This window comes from Heterodontus francisci, chromosome 11, assembly GCF_036365525.1.
Source record: "Heterodontus francisci isolate sHetFra1 chromosome 11, sHetFra1.hap1, whole genome shotgun sequence".
Taxonomy (NCBI): domain Eukaryota; kingdom Metazoa; phylum Chordata; class Chondrichthyes; order Heterodontiformes; family Heterodontidae; genus Heterodontus; species Heterodontus francisci.
In genome coordinates, this window is record NC_090381.1 from 79,830,818 (window position 1) to 79,855,902 (window position 25,085).

General features: G+C 43.9%; 1 protein-coding gene across 3 annotated transcripts in view; it reads right to left on the reverse strand.

The window, feature by feature from the left end:
* LOC137374911 (protein FAM131A-like) overlaps positions 1 to 25,085 on the reverse strand; it is a 66,746-nt gene that overhangs the window by 15,263 nt on the left and 26,398 nt on the right. For all 3 annotated transcript variants that reach the window (XM_068041496.1, XM_068041495.1, XM_068041494.1), the window contains 2 exons: positions 6,186 to 6,279; positions 3,790 to 3,972 (listed from right to left, as the gene is read on the reverse strand). In XM_068041496.1, coding sequence (XP_067897597.1) covers positions 3,790 to 3,972; positions 6,186 to 6,255 — 253 coding nt within the window. In that variant the 5' untranslated portion in view covers positions 6,256 to 6,279. The remainder of the gene's footprint in view (positions 1 to 3,789; positions 3,973 to 6,185; positions 6,280 to 25,085) is intronic.

Sequence of the window (25,085 nt, forward strand, 5' to 3'; positions counted from 1 at the left end):
TCTGGGTGTCGGGTGTTCTGCACGAGGTGGAGGGAATTTGGTTTTGAGTGGCAGTACCAGGTGCTCAAACTGTTGGGTGAGAGGTTCAGGTGCCCACACTGCTGGGTGAGAGGGTCAGTTATCAGCAAGGGTGGGCACTGAGGGCCATTAGTGAGCCTGCCAAGACATGTGGCAAAGGGAAAGCTGCCAAAGCAGGTGTGTCTCTGCAAGGACAGTGTTCTACAGGCCCACTGATCACCTGGCATGGGTTTCATACATCCTGTATTTTTGGATCCCGGTTGCGTGATGTAGAGCCTCTGACAGAGGGAGCGCCAGGATGCAGCAGCACCTGCGCGTGAAGCTCTGTGACGACAGCAACACTGAGGACATATGTAGATCTCCTCAGCAGCAACCCACCACTGCATCATGGAGGTGACCAATGCCCTGTTCAAGAGAGCCAGCGACTATGTGCGCTACCCGACCGACACTAACAGTCAGGCAGAGAGGGCCATCGGATTCGGGGCCATCACTGGTTTCTCCTAGGTGCAAGGTGTGATAGACTGCACACATGTGGCCATCAAAGCTCCCATGGACCAGCCTTCATCAACAGGAAGGGGTTCCATTCCATTAACATTGAGTTGGTCTGCAACCACCAAAAACATTTCCTGCAGGTATGTGCCCCCTTCCCAGGAAGCAGCACGACGCCTGCATACTTTAACAGTCCCAGGTGCCACAGCTTTTCAGGCCCTCTGCTCGCATTCAGGGATGGATTCTCGGGGGCAAGAGCTACCCACTGAAGACATGGCTACTGACGCCTACAAGGAATACTCGCCGTACATCAGAGGAGAGGTACAACACTTGCCACGGCTCCACCCGAGCCACCATCAAGCAGACCATTGGGCTGCTGAAGATGAGATTCCGTTAGCTGGATTGATCCAGTGGAGCCCTGCAATATACTCCAGCGAGAGTCTCTCATATCAGGGTAGTCAGCTGTGCTCTGAACAATCTAGCATTGCAGAGAGGGAGGCCTTGCATGAAGAGAACATGATTGAACACCACTCCTCCACTGACGAGGAGGACGTGGAGGAGGGTGATGAGCAGGCAGCACTGGAAGTTGAACCCCTTGCACAGGAGGCCAGGCACATTGAGTGACGGGCCAGGAAGGCAAAAGACAATCTTATATGGAGCCGCTTCAGCCACCATGATGGCCTCTCAGAATGAAATCTGTAAAGATTCACCTCAATGCATTCAGTCTGTCGCCTCCTGCCTACTTTCATCCGTTATGGCCCATGGGAGATGCTAATCAAATGAGGGCTGTGCCTACATTAGCATCCATTAAGGGGGAAGGGGGAAATCAGCATCTCACAATTAATAAATTGATAGAATAAACATTTTTCCAAATGAAAGGTAATTTCAAAAACAAAAGAGCTTTATAAGAAAAAACAACTGTCAAATGTCAAACACCTGTGAAACACCAAGTGTCTCGAAGTGGTTTTCTTTATATGTTTATGAGTGCTTCTACAAGGTGAGACCCTAGCACTAGCAGCTGGGCTGGAGGCAGGCTGCTGATCAGGCTGCCATTTGGCCCGGGCTGACTTTGACAGCAGTCCTCTGGCTGCCTGAGGCCTTGAGGGCCCCGGCTGCCTGAGGGTTTCCTGCACTGGTGCAGGAGTCTCCTTAGGTGTTGTGGCTACTGAAGCTGGACTTACTGGCAGAGGGATTGAGGAGCCGTTGTCCATAATCAGAGCACTCTGAGGGGAGACCCCAGCTGTGCAAGTCAGCCTCTTCTCCTCTCTTTCAAGGCTCACTTGAACCTCCCTGCTGACCAGAGAAGGTCGAGGAGTTGGAGAAGATCCAAGGGTCTCATCCTTCTCTCGCCTTGCGTCTGCTGCATTGAGCTCATGGCCAAGGTGATGGTGGGCAGATCTGCTGTGAAAGAGGGTGACCTGTGGCCAAGATGCAGCCATGCATCTTTCAGGCTATGATGCTTAACCCCCTTTACCAGCACCTTTGTGGTGCCTCCCTCCCCATGTTCCACGTCCTCCTGCGTCACCACATGCAAACTCTAAAAAGGACAGAGCAGTCACCTTGGCAGAACGAAGGAGGTCATTGACTCTCTCACGGCACTATAACCATGTTCGGGCGGTGATCCCACAGCTGCTAACCTCCTCTAAGATCTCCATCCAGGCTTGCTTGGTCAGGTGGGATAACCTCTTCTTTCCATTGCTGGAGAACAGGACCTCCTGTCCTTCCCTTGCAGCCTGGAGCAGAATCTTGAGGGAGGCATCGCTAAACTGTGGGGCCGCCCAGTGTCTTCCTTCAGCTCTTTGACAATCAGGCAGCAGAGAGCACACAGGAAGGCACTCTTTTAAACTCAGCAGGAGTGAATGCAGGGCTGGCAGGCCTTTAAATATGGCCTTTAAAAACTAAACAATTCAGCATTTTGAATCCCATCGTTATCACATAATTGGCTGGGCCCCGAACCACCATTATTATAATTGGCCACCCACCACGTTATTGCGGTGGGCTGGCCGCACACACGTGATGAGCAGGAACAGAGCCCATTTCCGGGTCTGCTGCTGGGATCCGCTCACTAAATCCATCCCCATTCGTGCTGGCTATGTTATCCTGACTTCCTCTGAAACTTGGAAGGCCACAATACATGCACAAACACATATGTTGGATGGTTGAATAATCTGGGATATATTACCTCTCATCACAATCTTGACATGGGTTTGCACTTCTAATCAACATGAAGGCACATTCCACATTCAGGGATGTTTCTATGCCAATATGAATTTAGTAATATTCATGTATTTATTTATTTATAGATACAGCACTGGAAGTTGAACCCTACATTAATCCCATATTTCTACCACATCCCCACCTTCCCTCAATTCCCCTACCACCTACCTATACTAGGGGCAATCTACAATGGCCAATTTACCTATCAACGTGCAAGTCTTTGGCTGTGGGAGGAAACCGGAGCACCCGGTGGAAACCCATGCTGTCACAGGGAGAACTTGCAAACTCTGCGCAGGCAGTGCCCAGAATTGAACCCGGGTCACTGGAGCTGTGAGGCTGCACCACTGTGCCACTGTGCCGCCCATTTTAGAGGATTATTTCTTCATGTGTTCATACCAACTTTCCAAATGAAAGAGAGAGTTGGGTTGAGCAGCACAAATGCAGAAACTACGGTTAATGCCCATTAGCTGCTGTAGTGCACAAGTACAGACTTCATGTAATTCCAGTTTGTAATTTTATGCCCTACAGAAAGACTTGAACACAGAAATCTAGGCTGACACTTCAGTGGAGTACTGAGGAATTGCTGCATTGTTAAAAATGCCTTCTTTTTGATTAGATGTCAAACTGAGATCCCACCTGGCTGTTCAAGTGGATTCAAAAAGGTCTGATGGCATCTTCAGAAAAACTTAAAAATTTAAAAGGAGACAAAACTAAAGACCAGTTACTGCACTTAAAAAGGAAATGTCTAAAGTGGTATTAAAATGACTGAACCAATTCTAATAATCCAACTAAACGATTTTAGCTCTTCCCACTACTTATAAAATTCTCACACTATACATGTCACTTTGTCTCCTTATTTATCTTTCTACAAGTACTTAGAATTAGCACTCCACACAAGCTGATTGCACAATTGTCATTCATAATATTCATAAAATGCATGACATTTACAAATATACATCACTTTTACCACAAAGGATCAGGCAGATTTGTCAACATGTTTATACGGGACCAGTAGTTCATCAAATGATATGTATATTTAATGGCTTGGCATAAAAGTTGATCTACCTGCCGCAAATCTTGCTTCTTGTTCTCCTTCACTTAAGTCTGAGTAGGAATTGAAATCAATCTCAAGGGTCATTGGAGACTCCATAGGCTTACACCAACCTTTCCACTCTATGAGGTGAGCAACTCGGCCCTGAGCCATGGCTGTAGGTTTAGTTACATGGTCTTTTACGACCTGGGAGAAACCTGAACCAAAAAAAAATTGTTTTAGAAGAAGGGACATGTGGAAAATAGGATTATTTTGAATAAGTAAACAAATAAAACAATCAATGTCATTGCACGAATTGCACCAGTAATGCAGTTACATCTAGATAATTAGGGTCAAGTAAAACCAAGTGAACTAAAAAGGTGTACAGAATCCTGAGTTAAGTTTGGGGCTAATGTGTGTAAGATTAGAGATACAGCACTGAAACAGGCCCTTCGGCCCACCGAGTCTGTGCCAAACATCAACCACCCATTTATACTAATCCTACACTAATCCCATATTCCTACCAAACATCCCCACCTGTCCCTATATTTCCCTACCACCTACCTATACTAGTGACAATTTATAATGGCCAATTTACCTATCAAGTCTTTTGGCTTGTGGGAGGAAACAGGAGCACCCGGAGAAAACCCACGCAGACACAGGGAGAACTTGCAAACTCCACACAGGCAGTACCTGGAATCGAACCCGGGTCCCTGGAGCTGTGAGGTTGCGGTGCTAACCACTGCGCCACTGTGCCGCCCTGGTACAATATCAGTACAGACACCAAACTAACCATTCAATTTTACTAATTAATCTTCTTGATTACCTTATTCCAGTGAGCTTCCCACATTACAACAGTGACTACATTTCAAAAAGTACTTCATTAGCTGTAGGGCACTTTGGGATCTTCTGTGGTTGTGAAAGGCACTATATAAATACAAGTCTTTCTTCTTTGAGTTGGTTTTTAGTTCCTTATCAGGAAACTTATGAAAAAAAAGTAAATTTTGGCAAGAATTTAAACACCAAGCTACCCGGGATCATTGTATGAACGTCACGTACACAGAGGAGTTATCAAGCATCATAATAAGCAAGTGTGGCAAGTTTCCAAAGCAGGTTACAGGACAACAATGCATCAGATGTTGCTTGTAAACAATAGGGCAAGCCAAAAGACCCAGCTGAGCTCTCCCAGCCTTGGATTCACCAGAGACAGAAGACAGTAGAGAAATGTAGAATGTGCCTTTAATGTCCGGAAACCCAAAATATAAAATGATATTAACACATGCAAACTTGAAAAAATAGGCAGTAATATCCTATAAAGATTCTAACTGAACACTGCTACTAGCCCTCAAGTAGATTATTAATATTCAGTATTGTTAGGGGTTACATTTTATTTATATACCAGGATAGAGAAATAGTAGTTAGAACATACAAACCAATTTTAGTTCATATTTATTGATGGATATCACTGTAGTATTCTGCTGCTAACACATTGTTGTGTATAAATGGTATATCTCTTTAAGGCCACATAATCTGATTTTATCTGTGTGTTGCTGAGGTTAATTCGAGGATAACCGCTATTCAGCTGGTCTTAAGGTCAACAGAGGTCATAAAAAACTAGACAGAAAATGAGTAGCTTCTTTCTCTGGTTTAATATGGGTAAATGGTGTAGGTCGCTACGTTGCATTTGGACTAGATGGGCCAAATGGTTCTTCACCAGCCCTCAATCATGTTCATATCATTCCTGAAGTCAATTAGAAGCTATTTTCTGCACCCTGGAAACTTTCTCTGACGCTTGAGAAATTTCTTCTTTTTAAAGTGTGACACAGAAATTTGCACGAGTTAAAGTGTTATAATTACATTTTAAAAATTACATATGGATTTTTTAAAAATTCTAATCTATCTGGTTTTCATGGTAATCTAATAGTTGGTAATTCACCTAAACATCATAGTAGTTTACTGGTGGATTTATGTCTAATTATCTCGTGGTTCAGCAGTGGATATATATCAAATTTGACAGTCTGGGGGATATCAGATATCTCCATTAGGCCAAGGACACCAGGATAATTTGTCCAAATTTCCTAAAGATGTAGCATTGGATTTGCATTCAACTCCCTGAGAGTTCATTGGGTTAGATTGCTGGAGGGGTGAGCTGAAAGAGGATGCATTCAGATTTTCCTATTTGTCTAGCATTTATTTCTCTCCTCATTCCCAAGTTGTGGACCCACAGTATCCTTTTCATCCTTATTATTACCACTGAGAACACTTTTCACAAGTGAGTACTGTATAAACACAAATTATTTTTGCAATTAAGATCTCCACTCATATTTGTCTGAGTTTTCATGCTTCAGAGAACTCAAATTTTAGATCCTCTCATTTGAAAGTGTGGGTTTCTCCAAATGAGCATCCCGAGTAATTACTAATGCACACGTACCATGCAAAGACGATCTTGCAAGTGCAGCAATCTCCTGGATCGTAAGTGCGCGTCTTGATTTCGGTAACATTTCAATAGTGTCTTCAACATTTACCTGCAAAAACAGATGTCAATCTGTGAGTACCCAGATACAGAATCTTCCTTCTGAATACTGCCATTTATACTTTATCAGTAACACAACATATCTAAATGTAGGTTGCTCCCTACCTCTGAAGCACTATACTTTGCAAGACTAAATAATGTAATCTGATTTTACCACAATTATTTTTTGCAAAACTGTACATATCAAGTTATTAATTTTAGTAACTGAAGTTGGCCATGTCTGACATCATTCATGTGTAGCAGCATCTCCTGAGGATGCAGCGATTTTCTGCAGAAGAGCATTTCCTGCTTTTTTGGTCAAATACGGAAAAGTAATAGCAGGTATAAGAGATTTCATGAACATTCTTTCTGCAATGCTGTATTAATTTAGTTAAAAAATGAAAAGCTCCACGTTGTGCTTCTGTCCAAGCTATTCGCTTGACTGATGTATTGCTAATAGAAAGTGTTATTTTTTTCATTGTAGCTATTTAGTCATTCATTTATTATGTAAGCTCTTGATATGCCCTTTAACATCTGCAGGAGTAACTAACACTGCCAAACAATTCACATCATTTTGTTAAACTATAAATGTTTCCTCAGATCAAAAAAGATTCTATGTACATGCATGATCATTCGTTTGTAACAGTACTAGTGAGATCAGATCAGTACAGTATCATCATATGCACAAACTTGTCAGATAAGCTATTACCTTTTATGATATTTTGCAGTGATTCCACCGAAAACAATATCCATTAAGTGTAACGATTGTATCAAAGTAAATGAGCTTCTTGCACACTTTCTCACATCCAGTCACATCATATGCAACTGTTTCCCTCCTCACTGCTGCTACCACCCTCCCAGAGCTTACCAGTCCTAATATTAACCTGACCAATGTCAGCACGTCTTCTGCTGACCCCAGACTAGAATATATGAGTACTTAACTCTCCCACCAAAGAATCCATCCCATTTCATTAATTTCTCTCCCATGTCTGAGCGCTATCTCTGTTTGCATGTCAGATGTGCCGCACACTGGATGATAATAAGTGACGAAGCTAGAACTTCCTGTGCCATTTGATAACCAAAATACTATACAATAACTATATGATTATTCAATAAATTAACAAAGGTGGCCAGCCTTATTTTGAAGTCCTGTGAAATATGTGATCTTATTAAACCTCTTTTGTAAACATTACTGACAGTTGTTGAAAGTCGCAACTGCATCGTTTGCAGCTGTCTCACTCTTTTCACAGCACTCGGGGCAATAGCAGCATAGTTCTAACAGTAGTAGTTAGAAGATGTGGCTCACAGTGTACAATATATACAAGAACAAGTGATGCTGAGAAAGTCAAAAGCTCTAATTAGATCTCAAGATTCTGCTAATATTCAGAAAATCAATCTCCTTAATGCTCTTAAAGTCAATAGATCTCTTCAGTTGAAGTCCAGCCTAATAAATTTCCTTTATACATATTAGTAATTTACAGTGGAATCCACAATTTTATATAGAGTCAACACCTTATTGTGTAGCAACCCTACCTCCGTGCTGAAAGTGCATGTGTGGAACTCAGGTGAGGGCAGGAGAAGGCTTGGCCGAGGTGTCCAGATTGAATGAGCAGCCTGCCGATACTCACTGTCCACTCTCACACATGAACACCTGGACAAAATACCAGAGGGGGACAGCTATCAATGGAATTGTACCCCATTGAGATACAACACCTTTAGCAGAAGAGAAGGGAAGAGATTGGTAAATGAAGGAAAAAGATCTTTAAAAGAATCAAGTAGATTCATATGTTAAAATTCTAATTGTATCCATCTTGGTGCAATAGGGAGACAAACTGAATAAAATCATATTTTGCTTTTGGTCACAATGCCATTCTTTTGCACTGATATCATCTTAATAGTTTATATTTGATGAGTTAATTGGCATGGGGTACCACTTCATACATGGGACAAATGGAAAGAAAATGTCTGCATAATTGAATCCATGAACATACTGGCAATGATCCCATAAATATGATTCTTTCTTTTCGTAGGAATTTCGTCAAAAGGGTTAAAACTCTAAGGACATTTTTGCATTAATTGAACAAGTTAGAACAGTTTGCCTGTGAGTATTCCAAGCTCTGCCTTTCTCCTTACCTACATTACAAAAGTGACTATACTTCAAAAGTACTTAATTGGCTATAAAGCATTTCAAGATGGCCTGAGGTCATGAAAGGCATGATATAAATTTAAGTCTTTCTCTTAGAAACTATAATGAAATCTTGCAGTAGGAATGCCTCATATTAGACACAAATTGTGTACATGGTGTTTTATTCATTTAGTGTTTACAGCCTCGTCATATAATTTCAGACATCTTAGTGCATCATCATCACCAAAATGCAAAGCATCCTCTAGTAATAGCTATGTCGACAGCCACTGACAATGCTGCCCACCTGCTCCAGTATGTCAGCAATGACCTGCCATGAAAGCCTGAGCCTCCTGAGGCACTGGTGCTCACACATGTCGAGAGAGCTGATCCTCTGCCTGTACACCCTGTGTTGGGGGTCTCGAATCCTTCGTGATGGATTCCTGTGCCCATCCTCTCAATCCTGTGGAGCAGCATATGCCTAAGGAGAAGGTAGCTGGTGCTGCTGCTGGTGTTGGTCCTGCTGCAGTTGGTGCTGGTGTCGCTGCTCCTGTTGTTCTTCATCAGAGGTCCAAGGTAGAGCTGCATAAGGTGCTGAAGGCTGACAGCAGGGAGGTGCAGCTGAAGGTGAGTGAATTCCAGGTGAAGTGTCTTCCAAGAAGTTGGAAAACACCAGTCAAGCAGTGAAAGCACTCTCTGAGAAAAACATTGCCTCGAGCAGCAACCTCACACCTAGGCAGGGCTGCAACTATTCAGTTCACTCTGTGAAGGTCTTCCAGCCTTTCAGTTTCACTGAACAAGCACTCCCCATTGCGCACTCAGCTGGTTGACCCTGACAAGTTCCACATCACCCAGGAAACCCATGTGCTGGCTGTTAACGCCAGAATTCTGGGTTAAATATGGAGTAAATTGGGGATTTAAATATTTGAATTACTTACCTGACAGCTTCACAGGCGTTTCCCTCTTGCCTGCAAACTCGGCAGGATGAAACCCAGATGTGGGCAGTATCATGTTGGGTTTTTAACCTGACGCCATTTTTCAGTGTTTTAACCCACGCACCCCCCTCCCCCCAACACCTGTACCTGAACCCACCCCCGACTTTGGCAGATAAAATTATGCCCATAGTCTACAATATAAGATCTGGGACTAGAGGAGCAGGGCATTTAGCAGCCTTTGGAAATCTGTGACTGTTGACTAGCCATCAAATTTGCTTAGCAAGTATAATTGGCTGAGTATGCACATCAGAGAGAGTTTCCTCTCAATCTGTTACAACTGGACTGAAGTCGCACAAAAAAACTCATCAACAATATTATCGCTCTTTAATGTCTTCAAATGCATACTATTACTGCAGCAGGGCAAATTTCTAATTGCCACTTAAAAATAAATCTCTAGTTACATCACCATTTGTAAATGTATGCCCAGAAAGTAAGCTTCCAACAAAATTTACCACAAGATGAATAACCACTTACTCTTAGATGCTGTAGAATGCAGGATGGGCACTTGGATGTAGCACAATTTGCTCTACATACAGGTCAACACCACTTCTCTGCTTGTAAATCAGATGGCACATAACAAGAGCAAGCAAATCAGAATGGGCTTAAAATATATTGCATTTTTAACTTTTCCCAGCTCTATTGAAAGGTCATCGACCTGAAATGTTAACTCTGTTTCTCTCGCCACAGATGCTGCCTGACCTGCGAAGTATTTCCTGTATTTTCGTTTTTAATTTCAGATTTTCAACGGATCAGATTCAAGCTCTGCAATCCTGCCACATCCAGTCATGAATGGTGGTGGACAATTAAACAATGAACAGGAGGAGGAGGTGGTTCCACAAATATCTTTATCCTCAACAATGGGGGACCCCAGCATATCAGTGAAAAAGACAAGGCTGAAGCATTTGCATCCATCTTCAGTGAGAAGTGCAGAGTGGATGATCCATCTCGGCCTCCTCCTGAAGTCCCCAGCATCACAGATGCCAGTCTTCAAGCAATCCGATTCACTCCATGTGATATCAAGAAACAGCTGAAGGCACTGGATACTGCAAAGGCTATGGGCCCTGACAACATTCCGGCAATAGTACTGAGGACTTGTGCTCCAGAACCAGCCACGCCCCTAGCCAAGCTGTTCCAGTGCAGCTACAACACTGGCATCTACCCGGCAATGTGGAAATTTGCCCAGGTATGTGCAGTGCACGAAAAGCAGGACGAATTAAACCCGGCCAATTACTGTCCCATCAGTGTATTCTCGATCATCAGCAAAGTGATGGAAGGGATCAACAGTACTATTAAGCAGCACTTGCTTAGCAATAACCTACTCACTGATGCTCAGTTTCGGTTCCACCAGGGCGACTCAGCTCTTGACCTCTTTACAGCCTTGGTCCAAACATGGACAAAAGAGCTAAACTCCAGAGGTGAGGTGAGAGTGACTGCCCTTGATATCAAAGCAGCATTTGACCGAATATGGCATCAAGGAGCCCTAGCAAAACTGGAGTCAATGGGAATCGGGGGGAAAACTCTCCGCTGGTTGGAGACGTAACTAGCACAAAAGGAAGATGGTTGTGGTTGTTGGAGGTCAATCATCTCAGCTCCAGGACATCACTGCAGGAATTGCTCAGGGTAGTGTCCTAGGCCCAACTATCTTCAGCTGCTTCATCAGTGACCTTCCCTCCATCAGAAGGTCAAAAGTGGGAATGTTCACTGATGATTGTACAGTGTTTTATACCATTTGCGACTCCTCAGATAGTGTAGTCCGAGTCCACATACAACAAGACCTGGACAATATCCAGGCTTGGGGCTGATAAGTGGCAAGTAACATTCGCCCTGCACAAGTGCCTGGCAATGACCATCTCCAATAAGAGAGAATCTAACCATCTCCCCTTGATGTCCAATGGCATTACGATCACTGAATCTGCCACTATCAACATCCTGGGGGTTATCATTGACCAGAAACTGAACTGGATCAGCCACATAAATACTGTGGCTACAAAAGCAGGTCAGAGGCTAGGAATTCTGCAGCGAGTAACTCACCTCCTGTCTCCCCAATGCCTATCCACCATTTACAAGGCACAAGTCAGGAGTGAGATGGAATACACTCCACTTGCCTGGATGGGTGCAGCTCCAACAACATTCAAGAAGCTTGACTCCATCCAGAACAAAGCAGCCCACTTGATTGGCATGCCATCCACCACCTTTAACATTCACTCCCTCCACCACTGATGCACAGTGGCAGCAGTGTGTACCATCTAAAAGATGCACAACAGCAACTCAGTGAGGCTCCTTCAACAGCACCTTCCAAAACCATGACCTCTACCACCTACAAGGACAAGGGGAGCAGATGCATGGGAACACCACCACCTGCAAGTTCCCCTCCAAGCCACACACCATCCTGACTTGGAAATATGTAGCCATTCCTTCACTGCCACTGGGTCAAAATTCTGGAACGGCCTTCTTAACAGCACTGTGGGTGTACCTACACCCCAAGGAGTACAACAGTTGAAGAAGGCAGCTCACCACCACCTTCTCAAGGGCAATTAGGGATGTGCAATAAATGCCGGCCTAGCCAACATCCACAGTATTTCACATTTGTGCCAGTATGGGAGGTATCTGCTTCAATTTTAAGCCTTAAAGTGCATTTAAAAGGCCACTTAGTGAATCCTGGGACCAGAGAGCATGGAGGAAAAGGGCCAGGATTAAACTGGAGGTCTCCTCGAAGTTAAGGGTGTTCCCAGTGGGGTCCTCTGTGCTCGTCAGAGGCTCTCTCAGCCGCTGGTAAGATCCCACCGGCAGCAGGAAGAGGCCCTTAATGGCTGTTAATCGGTGACTTAAGGTCCTCAATTGGGCAGGAAGGTCATGGTTGGCCTATCCCATCCCCGGGAAGATTGCTGGGCGACAGGGCGGCGACAGGCCCTCTGACCAAATCGCCCCTTCACCCCCCGCCCCCCACCCCCGCCACCACCCTTCATGATACTCCATGCCCCCCACCTCCGACCCCAGACTGTGGTTCAGATTTAGCATTATTAGTAGTATTACTGAAGTGGTGCACGTCTTGGTTTTGTAGCGAACGAGGGTGTGAGAATTAAAAGTTCTGTAGAGAAAGTGCAAGACATGAATTGCACTTTTAATAGATCTGTTCTGTAGCTTATCACCTACACCATTGTCCAATAGAATGCTTATTCTTCTATTATCCAAAGTGCAGAAGATCAGGAGAGGGATTGTCTCATATTCAGCAAGCCGAGTATAGATTCTGTTCAAACCCAAGGCAATGCAACATTACCAGATATTGTGTATGTGAAATCATACTCCAGTCCACAGGGAGCAAGGGCTTATTTATGAGCATGGCTTATGGTGCACAGTGCAAAGGAAATATCTGAGTGCAGCCTAATAACATAGCACAAGAAGTCTCCACCGCCCTCATTGCTGGCTAGAGGTCTACTCACTCACAGATCGTCAGCATGCTCAGGAAGTGCCCAGTAGCCAGGATAAGGCATGGTGCTGTTATTATTCTTCTGAATGGGGCCACATGTATCTCATTGAGCCTTCCCCATCCTCTCCCCCAGCCACCCTTACCCCCAAACTCAAATTACAGTAGAGGTGCAAGAAAACAGAAAAGTCTGGCTAGCAATGGATTTATTTATTTATTTTTTATTCATTCATGGGATGTGGGTGTCGCTGGCTAAGCCAGAATTTATTGACCATCCCTAATTGCGCTGGAGAAGGTGGTGGTGAGCTGTCTTCTTGAACTGCTGCAGTCCATGTAAGCTAGATACACCCACAGTGCTGTTAGGAAGGGAGTTCCAGGATTTTGACCCAGTGACAGTGAAGGAACGGCGATACAGTTCCAAGTCAGGATGGTGTGTGGTGTGGTGGGGAACTTGGAAGTGGTGGTGTTACCATGCATTTGTTGCCCATGTCCTTCCAGTTGGTAGATGGGTTTGGAAGGTGCTGTCTAAGGAGCCTTGGTGCATTGCTACAGTGCATCTTGTAGATGGTACACACTGCTGCTACTGTGCGTCTGTGGTGGATGGGGTGCCAATCAAGCGGGCTACTTATCCTGGATGGTGTTGAGCTCCTTGAGTGTTGTTGGAGCTGCACCTACCCAGGGAAGTGGTGAGTATTCCATCACACTCCTGACTTGTGCCTTGTAGATGGTGGACAGGCTTTGGGGAGTCAGAAGGTGAGGTACTCGCCACAAGATTCCTGGTCTCTGGCCTGCTCTTGTAGCCACAGTATTTATATGCCTACTCCAGTTCGGTTTCTGGTCAATGGTAGCCCCTAGGATGTTAATAGTGGGGGTTTCAGCGATGGTAATACCATTGAATGTCAAGAGGAGATGGTTAGATTCTCTCTTGTTGGAGATGGTCATTGCCTGGCACTTGTGTGGCGCGAATGTTACTTGCCACTTATCAGCCCAAGCCTGGATATTGTCCAGGTCTTGCTGCATTTCTACACAGACTGCTTCAGTATCTGAGGAGTCACAAATGGTGCTGAACATTGTGAAATCAGTAGCGAACATCCCCACTTCTGACCTTATGATTGAAGGAAGGTCATTGATGAAGCAGCTGAAGATGGTTGGGCCTAGGACACTACCCTGAGGAATTCCTGCAGTGATGTCCTGGAGCTGAGATGATTGACCTCCAACAACCTCAACCATCTTCCTTTGCGCTTGGTATGACTCTAACCAGCAGAGGGTTTTCCCCCAGATTCCCATTGACTTTAGTTTTGCTGGGGCTCCTTGATGCCATACTCGGTCAAATCCTGCCTTGATGTCAAGGGCAGTCACTCTCACCTCACGTCTTGAGTTCAGCTCTTTTGTCCATGTTTGAACCAAGGCTGTAATGAGGTCAGCAGCTGAGTGGCCCTGGCGGAACCCAAACTGAGCATCACTGAGCAGGTTATTGCTAAGCAAGTGCTGCTTGATAGTACTGTCGATGACACCTTCCATCACTTTCCTGATGATTGAGAGTAGACTGATGGGGCGGTAATTGGCCGGGTTGGACTTGTCCTGCTTATTGTGTACAGGACATACCTGGGCAAATTTCCACATTGCCGGGTAGATGCCAGTGTTGTAGCTGTACTGGAACCGCTTGGCTAGGGTGCGGCAAGTTTTAGAGCACAGGGCTTCAGTACTATCACCGGAATATTGTCAGGGCCTGTAGCCTTTGCAGTATCCAGTGCCTTCAATCGTTTCTTGATATCACGCGGAGTGAATCGGATTGGCTGAAGTCTGGCATCTGTGATGCTGGGGATTTCAGGAGGAGGCCGAGATGGATCATCAACTCTGCACTTCTGGCTGAAGATTTTTGCAAATGCTTCAGCCTTATCTTTCGCACTGATGTGCTGGGCTCCCCCATCATTGAGGATGGGGATATTTGTGGAGCCACCTCCTTCAGTTAGTTGTTTAATTGTCCACCACCATTCACCGCTGGATGGGGCAGGACTGCAGTGTTTAGATCTGGTCCATTGGTTATGGGATCGCTTAGCTCTGTCTATCGCGTGCTGCTTATGTAGTTTGGCACGCAAGTAGTCCTGTGTTATTGCTTCACCAGGTTGACACCTTATTTTGAGGTATGCCTGGTGCTGCTCCTGGCATGCCCTCCTGCACTCTTCATTGTACCAGGGTTGGTCTCCTGGCTTGATGGTAACAGAAGTACCGGGCCATGAGGTTACAGATTGTGATTTGAGTACAGTTCTGCTGCTGCTGATGGCCCACAGCGCCTCATGGATGCCCAGTTTTGCATTGCTAGATCTGTTCAAAATCTATCCCATTTAGCACGGTGGTACTGCCACACAACACGATGGAGGGTATCCTCAATGTGAAGGCGGGATGTTTTGTCACCACAAGGACTGGGTGGTGGTCACTCCTACCAATACTGTCATGGGCATATGCATCTGCGACAGGCAGATTGGTGAGGACGAGGTCAAGTATGTTTTTCCCTCTTGTTGGTTCCCTCACCACCTGCCATATACCCAGTCTAGCAGCTATGTCCTTTAGGACTCGGCCAGCTTGGTCAGTAGTGGTGCTACCGAGCCACTCTTGGTGATGGACATTGAAGTCGCCCACCCAGAGTACATTCTGTGCCACCCTCAGTGCTCCCTCCAAGTGGTGATCAACATGGAGGAGTACTGATTCATGAGCTGAGGGAGGGCGGTAGGTGGTCATCAGCAGGTTTCCTTGCCCATGTTTGACCTGATGCCATGAGACGTCATGGGGTCCGGAGTTGATGTTCAGAAGTCCCAGGGCAACTCCCTCCCGACTGTATACCACTGTACCTCTGCTGGATCTGTCCTGCTGGTGGGACACGACATACCCGGGGATGGTGATGGCAGTGTCTGGGACATTGTCTGTAAGGTATGATTCCATGAGTATGACTATGTCAGGCTGTTGCTTGACTAGTCTGTGGGACAGCTCTCCCAACTTTGGCACAAGCTCCCAGATGTTAGTAAGGAGGACTTTGCAGGGTCGACAAGGCTGTGTTTGCTGTTGTCGTTGCTGGTGCCTAGGTCGATGCCGGGTGGTCCGTCCGGTTTCATTCTGTTTTATGGACTTTGTAGTGTTGGAATCAGTTACAAGGCTGTCTAATAACCCAGCATAAAGAAGCAAAGGGTCAGCAACTAAAACAGAGCAACCAGCCACCCCACTTACTCCTGCCATAGGGCACCCAAAAAGAGCATCATGTTAATTTCTCATCATCATGTAATTGCAATCATTTGAATCCTGAAGTATGAGATAATAATATGAGAGCATTTTAGGTTCTAAATGACTGTTTTGATGATCATGCGATGTGGAATTTGGGTGGAATCTTACAAAAAGTGTTGCCCACATAAATTCCTGTCCCCATTGGCCAGGAAATATGCCTGTGGAATATTAATGTTTGATTTCTTGACTTATACTTCGAGCACTAGAGTGCACATCAAATGAGGTAATTCTGCAGAATTCATAATTTTGTTAAAATTAATTGTTGTCATGTTCACTAATTTAAGTTTATGATTTCAATTTTGTTTCTAAACATGTCCGTTGAAGTAGGGTATTGATTTATTTTCAAAACATTAGCAATCATAACAGGAGAGTACATTAAATATAGATTTCCAATCTGACCAGAAGACGACGTGATAAACATAAATGAAGGTCATTTAGCCTCCACACAGAAACCCTACAGTTCCCCCATGTGGCACCTAATTGTTTCTTTCCAATAATCCTAAGAATTTCACCTCCACTACTCTGTCCAGAAGCTCATTCCACATAGCCAGCACTTTTTGTATGAAGAACAACGTCAGAGTATCAGCCTTAAATTTGCCTTTTACTAGTTTGAAACTATTGTTCCTCACAATTTAGCTGGATGTAATTTCCCAGATTTGACTTTACCATTATGCCATTTACTATCTTACATACTTCTATAAAATAATCTTTCAGATGCTTCCCTTCAAGTGAACAGCCAAGCTTCTCCAATCTTTCTTTACACATCACAGCTCTAACTGTAGAGATCAGCCTTATGGCTCATCTCTGAACTGCCACCAGCAACTGAATGCCTCTGTGTTTTGGTGCTATAACAAGCAGTATTTGAGGAGTAGTCTCACCAGAGTATGACTTCTTCTGACTTGTACTCTAATGTTTGATTATATATTCAGTATGCCATTTGTTTTGCTGATTGCTAATCTGCACTGGTTAGGTATGTTGAGAGTTAAGACTACCAAGACTCCTAGTTCTCCTTCAACTTCATTGTTGGCCACTTCCATCACCATTCTTTGGAGTACGCATGTCTCCCATTTTTTCTTCCTATAGGTAGTATTTAACATTTGTACAGCGGAGGCTAGTGGCTTTTTGACAGGTGAAATATACACCATGCACAACTAACCAAGCCAGGTCATTACTATAGCAATGGGTCCTTCGTGCATGCAGCTGTACCATGTGCCACAGTCTAAGACATATGCCTGCCATTTATGTGTAATTTTTGTGATGAAACTGCAAATCAATTTTTTAAATGACCAACTGCACCAGGAGCTACCTGACCATCAGAAACCTGAGTCACTCCTAGTCCTAGACACAAGTAGAACTTTCAGCCATTCCAAGCCCCAGATACTGGTTGCCTCATTCTAGGAAGGATGTGGAAGCTTTAGAGAGGGTGCAGAGGAGATTTACCAGGATGCTGCCTGGACTGGAGGGCATGTGCTACGAAGAAAGATTGAGGGAGCTGGGGCTTTTCTCATTGGAGCGAAGAAGGATGAGAGGTGACTTGATAGAGGGGTACAAGGTGATGAGAGGCATAGATAGAGTGGATAGCCAGAGATTTTTTCCCAGGGTGGAAAGGGCTATCACCAGGGGGCATAATTTTAAGGTGATTGGAGGAAGGTTTCGGGGAGAGGTCAGAGGTAGGTTCTTTACACAGAGAGTGGTGGGTGCGTGGAATGCGCTGCCAGCGGTGGTAGTAGAAGCAGATACATTAGGGGCATTTAAGCGACTCTTGGATAGGTACATGGATGATAGTAGAATGAAGGGTAGGTAGTTAGTTTGATCTTAGAGTAGGTTAAAGGTTCGGCACAACATCGTGGGCCGAAGGGCCTGTACTGTGCTGTACTGTTCTATGTTCTATACAACTATAATGACAACAATGAAGTCTAGGTGACGCAGTGCCTCACTTGTTTCACCTGACCAGCTGCTTCTGCATCTGCATTAAATTCATCTGCTATAGTTCTTTTATTTGTCGTATCAATTTCACTATGAAGATCAAGAGCTACCCAAGACTTTTGACTCTCCATTGTAAAAGGAACAGGCCCTCTCTCTACAACAATTTACATGAGGAGACATGCCATAACCAATGAAATAAAGTTAAAGCTGCACCAAGATATGTACCTGGAGAATTATCTTACATTGGTCATACTTTCTTAGTATGTCATGCAGAAATGTAACACATCTACTTACAAGGAAGATCAAAGTTGGAGATGTTATAGGATTGTGTAGGTCATTGGATTCAAATTTGCGCTTTCGCATTAAGGTGGTTGGTTTTTAATGAATGAGTTTTGACAGGTAAAATATAAACTGTCACAACTGAAATGACTACAGCTAGTTGTGGTGAACTTTTAGATCATCATTTCAAAAGGGTCAAGCTGCATGAGATTATCTGCAGTAAACACTTTTCTTGATCCATACCAAACACTTTGATAAATAGATCCCTTTATATAGGACATTGATATTTTCTCTGATTTACTGGTTTAAATTTTAATACAGTTATTTGTGTTATATTTGGGGGATTCTGTCTTTCAAAAGTACCAATGAAGTCTCATTGGGAAGAATGGGGCATAATGTTACTATGGTACTTTAAATAACAGCCTACTGGCAATGTGAAATGCTACGGTGGAAATGCAGGTCTACTAGGATCCTTCCAATGGCACCTCTTTGGAGTGTAGAATATCCTTGAAGTATGAAACCTTTCATAAAAAGTAATATTTAAAAATTTCCAAAAATATAACCCCATGCAGATGATAGATCTACCATTATCTACATTCCAGGTGTTCTCTTTTTAGATGATAACAGACTTGCTGTGTGTTTCCAGCATTTACTGTTTTTATTTCACGAATCCATATGAAACTGTTAAAGGCGACTCCTTGAATTAGTCACATGTGGGTAAATTTCTGCATGGGTTCCCCGCTCGACCACCATAACTTCAGCAGAAGTGCTGCAGACCCCAGAAAAATGGCATAAACAAGGATTAGGCTGCGTTTCCCAGTGTTTCCGGAGCTCTTCCTGCAAAGCTGCAGCAGACAAAAAGGAAAACCCGTCTGGAGATTCAGTCCCATATCTACTAACTGAATTTAAAAGAAACTTAGCAATAGAAAGTGGGTGATCATAAGTGAACAAGGTTCTCAGCAGAGGAAGTGACCAGTCGAATTCAGCAGGGGTCTGTTTTAAGTTTCCTGCTGGTTAAATCATTTTAAATAACACAAAGGAATATTTTCATTAATATTACAAAAATTACTTATGAGATACCTGGCTGAATTTTATAAGCCCTCCAAAGTCGGGGGTCGAGGCAGGGGGCCCCAGAAAATACTTCCAGGAGAAGCCTGCCATAGGCCTTGACACTGGGAAGGCCCCACTGCATTTTACCGGCGACAGTGAGGCCTCGAGGGCGGACCCCACCGCTGCTTGGCGGCAGAGCCTTCATTTAAATATTTAAATAAATTTTAAAACATGCAAAAGCACTTACCTTGTCCCCATGCCGATATTCCGGCCAATGGCCGGAACTCCCGCGCCTTTGGATCTTCATTCGGAGATCCGAGGCGTGAGACTGGTGGGGAGGATTAAATATTTTAGGGCCGGGGGGAGATGCAAAAACCAATGTGACTGGTTGCGGGAATGATGGGAAGAGGTTGAGGGTCACAGGGAATAAAGTTCGAGGGGGGAAAGATCGTGAGTGAAAACTTACTTTTCTGGGGGTGATAGGACAAATAATAAACGGTTTATTCATGGGGGGGGCGGGGGTGGAGAGGGGATTGGCAGTGTGAGTATAATTTTATTTTAATCTTTTGCCAAACCTGTCCTTTTAAAAGTTAAGATGACCTGTCAGGGCATGAAGCCCTTTAAAAATGGTGTCGGCGCCTGCACGGTGGCACCAGATGCCATTGCGGGGGACGAAGCACCCGTCCCCTGTACGTCATCGGGGCGGGCGGTCCAAGGGGGGAAAGTTTTCGATTTGAACCGACATTCCAATGGCATCATCAGGCCCAATTGCTATTTTAATCAGAGTGCTGTGCTGGGAAGTTGTCATGACTTTCCCATCAGCCCAACATAGCAGCAAGAGCTGAGGCCAGAAGCGGGCCACAAAACAAGAGATTTCATTTTACTTTTTTTTATGTACTTTCCTTCCATGTCCAGGAGGAGCAGCAGTGATCCTCAAGATCCCACAATGAAAATGCTTAAGCCTTCCCTGCCCTGGGTTTTGCCACCCTCCCCCAATCACGAGCCCCTCCGAGCCACTTGCTGAGTGCTGGGGATTGTTCCTTCAGTCCCAAGCAGTGGTCTCCTGCTGTCTGATTGGTCCCAAGTGCCCGCCAGACAGCTGACACTGCCTGCCTGATTTGGCAAGAAACTGACTGGGCCTCACACACCTGCTGTCCCAAGTAAAAATCAGAGCTATGGTGTGCAAAAAGATTTGGATAAATTAACTAAATGGATTTTAGTATAAGTGAGTGATAGGTAGTACACACTAGAACAGGAAATGTGGAAATTATACTCAGTAAATAGTTCCTAATTTGTCTTTTTTCCTATTTTGCATCAATATCCATCAGTAGACATAGAAAATTACGTAGTTTTGAATGAAAATATCAACAATTCACTTTAATGACACAGTTATATTTCACCTAGAGGTTTTGCACTAATATTAGAACTAAGGGACAGCAAATCTTTGCTCCCACATACTTAAAATGTTCTAACTGCCAGCACACAAATATCAATGCAACTTCTTCAAAATGATCTTACATCTAATGCCAATACTGATTCACATTGTATTACTGAAGCTGTAACTGTGTTATACTACATTAAATGTCCCTTATAAAAATTCTATCAATGTGAGCAAATTTCTGGGATGCACATTGAGAACCTTTCATTCTAACTTAAGGGGGTACCATAATATAGCGGTTATGTTACATGACTAATAATCCAGAGATATGAGTTCAAATCCCACTAGCAGTTTGAGAATTTGAACTCAGTTTTAAAAATCTGGAATAAAAAACTGGCATGATATCAGTAAAAGTGACCATGAAACTGTTTGATTATCATAAAACCCAACTGGCTAACTAATGTCCTTTAGGGAAGGAAACCTGCTATACTTACCCAATCTGGTTGATACTTGACACTAACATGGTTCACTCTCAACTGCCCTCTGAAGCCACTAAGTTGTATCAAATGGCCACAAAGGATTACAGATACAGCAAAGAGACCATCTATGGAAGGCCCGCTACCACCTTCTCAGGGCAAGTAAGGGTGGGCAATATAATGCTGGCCTTATCAGAGATGACCACATCCCAAAATTAAAATTATAACACAAAACAGTTTATTTTAACCTCTATATTGATAAGCCACATATGGATTATTTCTATCACAATTTTGGCATCATGCCTTCAAAAGAATATTGATGTATTGAAGAGGGTTCTGAGAAGACAAGCTCAAAGAATTGAATTTTATCATAAGAGAAACTACTGATCTCTATTCAGTTTAAAACCCTCTGTAAAATGCTGAAAGGCATGGCAGAATGTACCTAAATTGATCACAGATCTAGAGTAAACAAGTATAAAATTAACAATCCTCACTTTTTTCTATGGAGTGTTGGGATATGTGAAACAGACTGCCATTAAGATCAGTTAATTCTATGATGATTAGCTAGTTTGAAAAGGAACTGGCTGAACATATGGCTTGGTACAGGATTGAAGATTGCATGGCTTAGCAGAGTAATAGATGAGGAAATATTCCATGCTTGTAAAGCTGCAACCCTGGATGTTTCCTTTGTGGAATGCAACAAGTCAAAGCTGAATATTCTAGATTGTAAAGTCCGATTGATATTCTGGCGTGTTGCTCGATTATCTCACTGGATCAAACACATACACATCACAGGACTTTTTCTTTTAAAAAGTCTTAAATGTGTTTTTCAGATTATGTAAATGGAGTAGAACCAATAATAATGCAAACTGTATTTGGTCTTTTGGAAGGAATGGGATCAATGGATAAAGTAACAATTTTTCATTTCATACCTTGTTTTATGCGCATTATTGTAAAATTCAAAACATGTTTTCAGCCTGGTACTGCCTTGGTACTTCCAAGTGCATACAGACCCCAAAATTGCGTGGGCTATGATCTTAACACAATTGCCAGGATTGTCCCTAGCAGTGCCTCCAGAATTGATCCCACCAAAGATTGTAGGATGCAGAAAGGCATCAAATTAGCATGAGGGTGGTGAGCACCCTCCCTACTATGGGTACATCTCAGGCACCCAAAGCTGCTGGGAATTCCTACTTTTGCCTCCAGGTCCGAGTAGGCTGGCCAGGGAACATCTCTGGTCTGGTTCCCAATGGTGGTCCCACTTATGCCTCATCACTTGCTGCACCAACTTCCAAGGTAACTCTAGATTTTTGCGAGGCCAAGGTCATGGAAGCTGTCAGTGATGAGCGTTTTCACCCTTGGTCCAGCCCCCTCTGATGCAGGTGATCTTGCAAGGGGTGGACAGAGGTTTCATACCTTGGAAAGGCCTGTGGATACTGGCAGTGTAGGCTGGGACTCACTATATCCCAGCCTGTTTTCTGGCCCTTGTACTACATCATGCTGGAGTTGCAGTGTGAACCTACTGAAAAGATCATTGCATTTCAAGGCCGTACTGTTTATAAACAGGGAAGACCATTTCATTAAATAAAGTAACAATATGCTATATGCGAATCTGACATAATTTCATTTTATAAAGACGTTGTAATATTACTTGTTTTTTTGATATGTGAACTATTGTAAGACTTACAGAACTACAAGTAAAATCCAAAGAAAATGTGAGTTTTTATTATAACGTAACTGGAGTATATATACACAAACAGTTACTGGACGAGCCACATCTAAACACATCTTACTCTGTCAGGCTACACCACAACTCCCTGGTCAGGTGTGTTGCGACATCCCTTCACCCCGTGACCTTCACGTGCAGCTCATAAGGTGGTCCTCTCTTAAGCTCATCCCACAACATGCACTTTTTTCCAACGATATAAACAAACGTACAATATTCAATGATGTTGTGGTTCAGACTAACTATACATGATTAAAACAAAACATTTTGACAGTTTAACACGCTCTAAAACATAGAGGAGATTTGCTTATTCATCCCGATCTTCTTATCGTAAACCGCTTCCCAGAGTTGAGCTCATCTTGATGACTCCTCTGGAGATTCTGGTGATTCAGAACTCTGATTAGCATGCTCCGCCTCTGTGCTCATAGTTTCTGCATGTTTATTTTCAGACTTTGTCTTTGAATGTGTCCGCGATGCCACAGGGTTGTCACATGTACTGTTATCAAGAGAGCTCTCTGAGTTGACTTCGGTTCTGCCTGTGAATCACACCATTGGGTGTCTGGACCTTGTACGATCTGGGCTGGAAGCACAGCCTCGCAACCTCTACAGGAGACCAAGTTCCCGATGCATGATTGAGGACTCTTGACTTTCTGTCCCACTCGCAATCGCATTCTGGTCCTGCTTGCCTATCATACAATGCCTTCATTTTCTCTTGTTTAGACAGAAGTATATCCTTTACTGCGGAAAACTTACAAAGATGATGACTGGGCAGGGTAGCTCAGAGGTGTACCATTGCATCCTTGAGCTCTTGTCCTGTCTGCCTACACTTTAAAATTAGCAATTTGATAGTGTGTACCATTCATTCAGCCATGCCGTTGGACTTTGGATATTGCGGCGACAATGTCATGTGACAGACTGCCCACATGTCTTGGAATAGTCTTCCTGCATGTTGTGGCCCATTATCGGAGATAATTTCTTCCGGCACGCCAAATAGGCTGAACAAATCAGCAACCAACACACTTGACGTATCTCGTAGCTGCCTGTTGACTGGAAACTTGATGAAGTAATCCATAACAAGAGAAAATCATCAACTTGGACATGAAATAAATCTGTGCTGATCTTGGCCGATGGATGTGAAGTTGTTTCATGTGGGATCAAGGATTTGGCTGTTGATTTGGCTGACAGTTTTGACATGCCTCACAGGATTTCACCACTGTCTCAATTCCTGGCCAGTAGAAACTCCCTCTGGCAAGGCATCTTGTACGTTCTATTCCTAAATGCCTTTGATGCAGTTGGGTTAGAATATCAGAACGCAGAGCTTCAGGTATCAGGACTTGTTTTGCTTTGAAAATCACCCCTTGTGATATACCGAGCTCATCTCGATACAACCAGAAAGTGTAGATGTTTAGTTACTTCCTGTATGGTGTCAGGCCATCCTTCTACAATCACCTTCCACAACAATACAGTGGGGTCACATGCCATCTCATCTCTTAGTTGCTCGCACTTTTGGGGTTCAAAACTCATGAGGTCGATCTTCAGGACATCCTCAATCTCAGTATCCACACCGTGGACATGCAGATCTGGAGAGACATCAACATTTTTATTCGGGTTAGGCAATATGCTCAGGGTGTCCAATGTGACCATTTTGCTGCCTGGTTTATATTGGATGTCACAATCACAGCCCTGGAGCTTTACCAAAAGCCTCTGAATCCATGGAGCAGCACTCGTGATCCGTTTGTGGCATATGGTTTCAAGTGGCTTGTGATCACTCACCACAGTAAAATGTTTTCTGAACAAGTAGGTGTGAAACCTAACAATACTAAAAACCAGAGCTAAGGTTTCATGTTCGATGTCAGAATAATTGGATTGGGTTTGCGACAAGCTCTTCAACACGAAGGTGATTGGCTTTCCTTCCTGCAAGATGCAGGTACCTAATCCCTTCTGGGGCACGTCGACCTCGAGCGTGGTCTCTTTGATTAGGTTGTAGTATTGTAGCACACTATCTTTACTTAACAGAGCTAACTTTAAGAACTCAAACACCTGCTGGTGTCTTCCTGCCACAAGTAAGGGGTATCTTTACGCAACAGTTCCCTAAACGGTGCTCAACAAAACTGGGGTTGTATGAGGCCAAAAAGTTGAACAGCCCTAGAAATCGTTTTAGGTCTTC